Source organism: Sus scrofa, chromosome 3 (genome assembly GCF_000003025.6).
Source record: "Sus scrofa isolate TJ Tabasco breed Duroc chromosome 3, Sscrofa11.1, whole genome shotgun sequence".
Taxonomy (NCBI): Eukaryota; Metazoa; Chordata; class Mammalia; order Artiodactyla; family Suidae; genus Sus; species Sus scrofa.
Window position 1 is genome coordinate 9,917,545 of NC_010445.4, and position 8,574 is coordinate 9,926,118.

At 50.4% G+C, this 8,574-nt stretch overlaps 1 protein-coding gene across 12 annotated transcripts in view; it reads right to left on the minus strand.

The window, feature by feature from the left end:
* Positions 1 to 8,322, minus strand: part of DTX2 (deltex E3 ubiquitin ligase 2) — a 45,281-nt gene extending 36,959 nt beyond the window's left edge. For 4 of the 12 annotated variants that reach the window (XM_021086279.1, XM_021086277.1, XM_005661957.3 and 1 more), the window contains exon 1: positions 8,157 to 8,322. Coding sequence is in view for 2 of the 12 variants with exons in the window: in XM_021086277.1 (XP_020941936.1) it covers positions 8,157 to 8,316 (160 nt within the window). In the remaining 10 variants the exon portion in view is untranslated. Of the gene's footprint in view, positions 1 to 6,125; positions 6,333 to 6,826 lie in introns of all 12 variants that reach the window. The other 8 variants (XM_021086281.1, XM_021086278.1, XM_013995515.2 and 5 more) reach the window with 6 other exon arrangements.

The window sequence follows — 8,574 nt, forward strand, 5'->3', positions numbered from 1 at the left end:
TTTAGAAAAGCTTTAGAACAAGATCTGAGCTGGCACAGGAATCTGTATGAAACCCATCTTGCCCAATTGTGGGCCTCCAGGTGGGGGAACCACACAAATGGATCACTTTGCAGTTGCGGCCTCCGGGAAGAAGGCCTGGAGCGTGGGTTTTTAAACCGGTGCCCAAACTGTGTGACTGTCACTGTGCCATTTCCCCACTCCAAAGCCCATCCGAAAGATGGAACAGCCTGGCTCAGACTCGAGCTGGGCAGTTCACCCTTGGGTCTGGCCTCCCGCAGGGCTGTCCTCCCTCTGGGGTCTGGAGTGGAGGAGACTTGCCCTTGGCACATGCTCCACTGAGTCTCCACGTGCTCTGTGACCTTGGGACAGTCACCTCCCCTTCCCTGGGTTTAGTGCTCAGGCCTTTTATAAGCAACAGAACCCTTTTCCCAATGCCCATCAATACATAAAACGCAGAAACTTGGGGTGCTCTTCAGGAGCTGGTCTCCATTCCTACTCCCAAGGGGTCTGGGAGCTGCCGTGCAGGACAGGGGCATCCTGAGGAGCACGGATTGAGAGACTGGAGGACTTACTGCCCTATTTTTTTTTTTTTTCCTCTCATTTTTGGCCACCCCGCAGCACATGGAGCTCCTGAGGGATCAGATCCAAGCTGCGGTCTTGACCTAAGCTGTAGCCGCGGCCACACTGGATCCTTAACTCACTGTGCCGGGCCAGGGATCGAATCTGTGCCCCAGCCCTGCCAAGACACTGATGATCCCGTTGCGCCACAGCGAGAGCTCCCCAGCCCTATTTTCTCTATCGGGCACTTTCTGAGAAGCATGGACCTACAACTCTGCACCCCACCCACCAACATGGTGAGCACAACCTGTAACCTTCAAAAGACTGGTTATGGGGCACTGGCCAGCCACGGGGCCACTGTCAGGAAGCCTTGCCACAGACCCGGCAAAGCCGGATCCTGTGCACAAACACATCAAAGAAACAAATGCTCTACTTTTATGAGACGTGTTTGTAACACAAATTAAAAAAAAAAACAACAATGGAGTGCCTTTTTTTTTTTTTTTTTTTTTGCCTATCAAAGCAGTGAAAAGAACTTAAGTTCAATAACTCAGTGTGACAGGAGTACGCAGAGGGGTCATCTTGCTGGGAAGGATAAACTTTTTCCAGAAAACAGTTAAAATGTATCAAGAGGTTTAAAAATGTTTGCTTGCTTTGACCCAATGATTAAGAAACCTATTGACGAGGATTAGAGAAACCCTTTGACATAAAGATAGTCCCCACAGCACTAATTTAACTGGGTGAAAGAGAAGCAGAGAGAAAACTCCGTGGAAACATATCAAACTGCTAACAATGGCTGCCCTTGAGTGGAGAAACTATAGGAGACCTTTGGTTCAACCTCCCTATGTATCTGGACTTTTCACATTTTCTAAAGTGGGAAGGTATTACTTCTGCTATCGGAAACAAAAATGCCCACCACTTTCAAGATCATAAATATAAACCAAACCACCAGCACCACCAGAACTCACCTTCACTACTTTAAATGGCTGCTCCCCTTCCGGGGGGTTTCACCAACAGGCCTTGTCAAAGTACCACGGCACCCCTTTGCTAAGAAACACACTCCCCACCCCTGAGTTCCAAGAAAATGGAACACACCACCCAGGTGCCCAAGCTATCACAACAGGGGAGTGCTGCGAGGTGGGGCTTTCATCTAGAAAAGAGGCGGCTCAAGCCAGTGCCACCCAGATTTCACCAGGCTTCTGAGGGATGGAAGGAACTCACACACGACTTGCCCCTTGCCCTCGAGGCTGCTGGAAGGAAAGAGACAATTCCTTTTCTGGGTGGTGCCTGCCTTGGGCCCTCCAAATGGGGCTCAGAAAACCACACGGTGGCCAGGGGGCAGGCCCCAGCAACCTACAGTTCCCCTGTGGGCAACCTCCTCCTCCTCCAGAACCAAGAATCTGCCGCTCCCTCTTTGCCAGGAACAACCTAACCGCCCACAGGTGGTCAGAGGGCAGAGCCCTGGTTCCCACACCTACCCTGGGGCCAGAATGGGGGAGTGGTGGGAGCCATGGCACAGGCAGGGGTGGTAGTCACACCACCAACCAACCAAGTTTACTATGTACCAGCCACTGTGCTAAGCATCTTACAGTGTTGGCATTCAGTCCTGACAAACCTGCGGAAAGAGTGTTATCTCTGTTTTACACATGAGAAAAGCAAGGTGAAATATAAATAACTGAGAAGTGCCTTAGAATCCACAGGTATAAGCACACCCAGATCAGTCTGCAGGGGGATAAGCTGATGTGGACGAATCGGCCTGCCAGGTATGTCTGCTTGGCTTACACATATTTTCATTTTTGCAAACTGAGCCAATGTTTAAAAACTGGAAAATTCACTATCAAAAAAAAAAAAAATCCAGATTTCCAGCTTTTCTTGAAAACCAGAAAAGCTGGCCACAATTGCAGGCCTGACCCAGATTCGCTATCCATCCAGCAAGGACTAGCTGCACCACTGTGGTGGCTGGAAATACTCTCAAGGTTACCACGGTTACCATGACTTCCCAGGGCAGGGCCAGCAAACTTTTCCTGTAAAGGCCCAAAAGGTACACATTTTAGGCTTTGCAGAACATAGGCTGCCTGTTGCAACTACACAACTCTGCCACTGTAGTGTGAAAACTGTCACAGGCCACACGTAAACTAACCAGTGTGGATGTGTTCCAATAAAACTTTATTAACAAAAACAGTCTGTGGGCCCCCAAGCCATGGCTTGCCAACCCCTGCCCTACTGCCTCCCCAACATCTATCACTGTGCCCACACCGTCCTAGATTGAGAAAAACTTCTCTAAACCTGTTTCTCTATCAAAACATGGGAGAGCACTTGTGCCTCTGGCTGGCTTCCCCGAGGACATGCCTGCCCTCAGCAGACCTGTCAGTCTTTGCCCAACACCTGTGCAGCAGCACAGCAGACAGCATCTGGTCGGGGCCCCCAAGGAAGCCCAGCGGCCTCCCAGAGCCACACCTTTTGCTGCATCAGGGAATCAGGCCCTGACCCAGCTCTCCTTCACCTCTCTCTCTCCACTCCCGTGACCCTCATCTGTTCCCACGGCGTCAATCAACCCCTGCACACAGATCATCCAAATGTTTCTTCAGATGCCCTGCCCGAGTCCCTCAAGCCCTCTGCTCCAGCCATCGGCAACTCCCCACCGAGAGTATCCATCCCACCTGTCCACTTACTCATCGCTTAATGCCCAGCTCAAGACTCTCTGCCCTGGGGAATCTTTCCTTCACTCACTCCTGCCTAGCAGGGAGAAGTGGCCTCTTCTAACCATCAATGTCCATGAGACACCTGAATACAATTTACGTACTTGTCCCCTCCACTAGGACAGGACTCTTTAAAGGCAAAGATTACGGTCAGGAAAAGATTTTTTCAAATGAGACACAGACACTGTCTATAAATAAAAGGTACATTTCACTGTGTTAAAATTAAGAATAGTTGTTCAGGAGTTCCCATTGTGGCTCAACAGTAATGAACCTCACTAGCATCCATGAGGACATGGGTTTGATCCCTGGCCTCGCTCAGTGGGTTAAGAATCTGGCATTGCTGTGAGCTGTTGTAGGTCACAGACTCGGCTCATCTGGTGTTGCTGCGGCTGGGGCATAGGCTGGCAGCTATAGTTCTGATTCGACCCCAGCCCAAGAACATCCACATGTCCCATGTGTGGCCTTAAAAAGCAGAAAAAAAAAAAAAAAAGGTTGCTGAATAAAACATGCTTTAAAGAAAGTGGAAAGTTACAAGCTTGAAAAAAATATTCACAATAAGCACAAAGAATTAAAATCAACAATATATAGGAGTTCCCATGTGGCTCAGTGGGTTAAGGATCTGGCATTGTCACCACTGTGTTTCTTTTTACAGACATGGCATGGGTTTGATCCCTGACCCGGCAACGTCCACGTTCTGCCAGCATGACCAAAAATTTTAAAAATAAAGGAATATAAAAACTCCTACAAATTAAGTTTTTTAAAAAAATCCCCAAAACACTAAGAACCCCACAGTAAAAATCAGCAGAAGATGTGAACAAATATTTCACAGGAAACACACACGCCAATAAACTTATGAAGAGATGTCTGACATCAGGGCTTAAGGACATAGAACTCAAGATCACAAAAATGCCATTTTACAGCCATCCCATTGGCAGAAACAGAAAAAGTCAGCCTAGATCAAGTGTGGAGCAAGTGCAGGGCCCATACTCTGCCTCTGGTGGAGAGAAACCTCCACACCCACCTCAGAAAGTCTGGCAATATCCATGGAAGGTAAACATTTACTCACTCTATGACCCAGCAAAATACCACCTCTCAGCTCACGCCCCAGAGTGGGTATGTTGCACGTGGGCACCAGGAAATATGTATGGAAATGCTCCACGCAGCCCACTCGTGACAGCAAAAACCTGGAAGCAACAAAGTGCCCATCAAAGGAAGATCAGATGCATAAACTGCGGTTTGTTCACACCATGGAATATCCTTCCATACTCCAAACAAATGAACCACATGACATGCAACAACATGGACAAATTGGAGCCATTGTTTTTACGTTCCTTAGAAGTACACAGATACCATAAACCTACATAAAAATGAAAATGAGGGGATAATAGTTATCTCAGGACGAGACTGGGAAGAAAGATCAAATGGTTGAATGTGTATTTTGTACCAAGATCCTGGCTTTTGTTGCGGATGGCTGAAATGCAAGCGTTTACGACAGTTGTTAAAAGTAACTTAGGTGTGTAACTTGGTCCCCATACTATACAGTGGGGAAAAAAAATTTAAAAAAAAAAAAGGAACTTAGGAAATAAGTTCCAGCCCTACATGAACAGTGATCAGCGTGTATCAATCTAGTCCTCTGTTCACCTGAGATAAAAATGAAAACAAACACACAGAAGCGACTGTTTAACTCATCTCTGCATCTGCATGCCAAGCACAAGCCCTGGCACCCACGTCCAGGCCCACGCGGAAGGAATGAGGGCCGCTTCTTCCTCGCCCTTGGCCCCATCCTGCTGGCCTCTTGGGTACCTCCCACGGGTCTGAAGCCAAACTCCCCTTCCTTGCTCATCCCCTCCTCCTGGACTCCCGGGCTCCACTCTGCCCCAGGCAGCCAGAGAAAAACCAGGGATTCTTGCTCTTCCTCCACCTTCTCGCCCACGGCCCAGCCTATTCTCACCTCCCTCCTCACCTCCACAGCCCCCACCGCAGGCATCTGCTTGGGACCTTCAGGCCCTGCGCCTTGCTAAGTACTCTCTCCCAGCTGGCTTCTCCCAGCCCTGGCTCCCCTTCTAGCCCACCTCAGGGACAGGTCCAAGGTTGAGCTCCCAAAGTACAGTTCTGACCCTCTCTCTTCCACACCTCTCTGGGCGCTCTAGAAAGCTGTTCACATTCCTTGGGTTGACTCTAAAAGCCGGTCACAGTCTGGTCCCTCCCTGTCAATGGTATTGGCCAGCGCATTCCTCCTCATCACCCCCTCCCATCCCTCCCAAAGAGCTTCAAGGATGACCTGTTACCCCATATACCTCCAGTCTCCCCAACTCTGTGCCTCAACTCTACCCAGAATCCCAACTCACTTGGCCACCCATCCTTAGCTGACCCACATTTTCAAGACCCTTCTAAACACCCCCAGGATGCCATGATGCGCCCCCTTGAAAGAAAACCCCCTCTTATCAACTTCCAAGCATTCTGTCTTCTGCAGCTGTGTCCATTCCATCTCTGATGAGACCAGGGGCAGCCAGAGGGCAACGGACCTGTCTACACCCCTCTGCCAGAAGGTGGAATGGTGTAAGGAAATGGTCACAAAGACAGTGATCCAATCTAATCCATTCCACACTTTCCAGCCAGGGTGCTCACTTAAAATGCCCTTCAGGGAGTTCCCTGGTGGCCTAGCGGCTAAGGATTCAGTGTTGTCACTGCTACAGCTTGGGTTCAATCCCAGGCCTGGGAACTTCTGTGTGCCGTGGGCATGGCCAAGATAAAATAAAATAGAATGTCGTTAGACTACTCTAATAGTCTGACTATTCTTCTGATAGTCTTTCTGTTACCCTGAGCTTTGGCATGGCCCACAAAAGCCCCCACACTCAGCGATCTGCCTACCTTTCCAGACTTCTCTGCTCCACACCCACTCGCTGTTGCTCCAGTCACACTGAGCTACTTATAGTGGCCCAGACATGCCAGGTGTCTTTATGATTTTGCACATGCTTACACCTCTGCCGGGCTTCACCCCCAACTTCCTCGGTGCTACTTCTTCTTCACAACTCGTCTGGAAGTATCATTTTCTGGAAGCCTTCTGGTGCTCCCCTCCTGGGCAAGTGACAGTGGGGGGGGGGTGCTCATTCACTCCTCAACATGTATCACACTGACAACACCCTGTCACTGCTTATGGTTTGTTTATCTTTTCCATCAGATAATGAGCTCCCGGAAGACACAGCTTTTGTTCATCACTGTACCCCCAGCACTGAGCACAGGGCCTGACACAAAGGAGGCACCCGCTAAAGGTGCATGCAACACAAGAAATACAAAAAGACATACAAAGTTCAAATGCAAAAATCGTGACTTGTGTCCTTCATCCCATAAAGCATGCCTGAAAGCAGAAACCATCTTCTAAGACGGGTTAAACAGGAGACGCCACTGGCAAGAAGCCACCTGAATTTATTTGAGACAGGTAGCAATCGACAATCAACTCCCAGGGCTCACTTTCATCCTGGGGACCTCAAATGCCACCCTCCCCAGTCCCCACTTTCTCTAATGAAAATCAGATTGGGAAGTCAGCAATGTGAAGTCCTTGGGGCGCTCACCTTTTCTCTCTGGAGAGCTGGCACGACCTGTGCCTTCTTGATGGAGATACCAGATCTTTAGGAGGAATAACTTGTCTGAGTTCCCATCTTGATTTAAAACACAAACAACAAAAACCGGGCAAATCTGAAAGGCTTGCTGACTCAGCGACAGAAATTCCAAGGCACTTTTGCCAACAAGGAAAATGATCAGGTTTTAAACTGAGCAGTTAGGGAAAACGAATGCACAGATGTTGGGTCTGTGTGCTGTGGCTGGGGACTGGAAATTATCCGATTTATTTTCCAACAGCCTGGGCAGAGCAGAAGGTACAGTAGTCTCCCTCTGCCCACTCGACAATCAAGGGGATGATTTAAAAAAAAAAAAAAATTCCTAAGCCCTTCCACAGAAAGGCCTGAAAGGACTTTGTAAGCCCGTCTGCAATGCAGGCAGCCAAGAAATCAACACACCAGAGAAGGTAAAAGTTTAGCCAAAGTCACACAGCAAACGAACAAGAAGCCTAATTATAGTTACCCTGAAGCCTAATTATAGTTACCCTGATAGTTTAAGTAAAGCCTGATCCTGGCTACCAGAAAGTCCGCCTTCTAGAGCTGGAGCGGGGCTAGCTTGGCAGCAGAAATACTCTGAATTTCTTAAGGTCAAGCGTCGGTGCACACACTATTTCCACTGCTACTGGCACTTAGAGAAGAGGAACCAGCGCGCAGGACTGTAGCTGTCTGAGAAAGGGTAGTTCCAGCAAAAAGTCTTCTAAATTCTCTTCTCAGCATACATTACGCCCTCCCCCCGAAAAGCGACCCAGGGTCCCAGGAGATAGGCACTTCCTGGAAGACGGACCCTACTTGCGACAGGAAAGCAGAGTTAGGAGGCAAACTCCTCTCAAGTATAGTCTCCGACTCCCGTGAGTCGTCCACCAGGAGGCAGACGCCGGCGGAACCCACACCCTAACCACACACCGGGTGGCAATATCACCACCGCGTCCTCCAGGTCCTGTGGGAAGGGTTACACTCCTCCGGACGGACCCAAACTCCCAGAGTCTGCGCCCCTCCCCCTGCCAGCCCTGCGGCTTGCACCTCGGCGTTCACTCTCCCACACGGTCCGGTCCTAAACTCCCAGCGGCTCGCAGTTCCCACAGCTCTCGCCTCAGGGGCCTCCACCCGAAGGCCAGCCCTCACAATCCCCCCCGGACCCGACCCCGACCCCAGGGCTCGTCTCCGGCCCGGCCCAGCCCTCCCTCACGCCCACGCCCGCCCCCTTCCGGTCCCAGTTCGGCTCCTGCCCCGCGTCACCGGGACCCTAGCCCTGTCGAGGAGCAGGTGGCCTGCCCGCCCCTCTCACCGAGGCTGAGGAGGGAGAGAGGGGAGGCGAAAGACACCGCCGCACTCAGGCTGCAGCTCCGGCTCGGCCTGGGCACGGCTCCGGCTGTAGCTCCCACTCTAAGGAGAAGGCAGCCTGAGTGAAACTCGGCGTCGCAGCTTCCTTGCGTTCCAGTGCGCATGCCCAGGAGGCTGGGCCTTCTGGGAAATGTAGTTCCAGCGGGGCCGCGGAGGCGGGGCTGAACACAATATGCACCTGTTGTGGGGGTAGCTCTCCCAAAAGAGCTTCCTATCTAGTTAGCGAAACAGCCACTTAAACCCACAACTACAATATAGTATGATAAATGTAATAAAGGAGTGAGAGCATAGAGAGGAGTACCTACTGGGGGCAGGGACGGATCCCAGAGGAGGTGACACCTGAATTGGATTTTGAAGCCCCT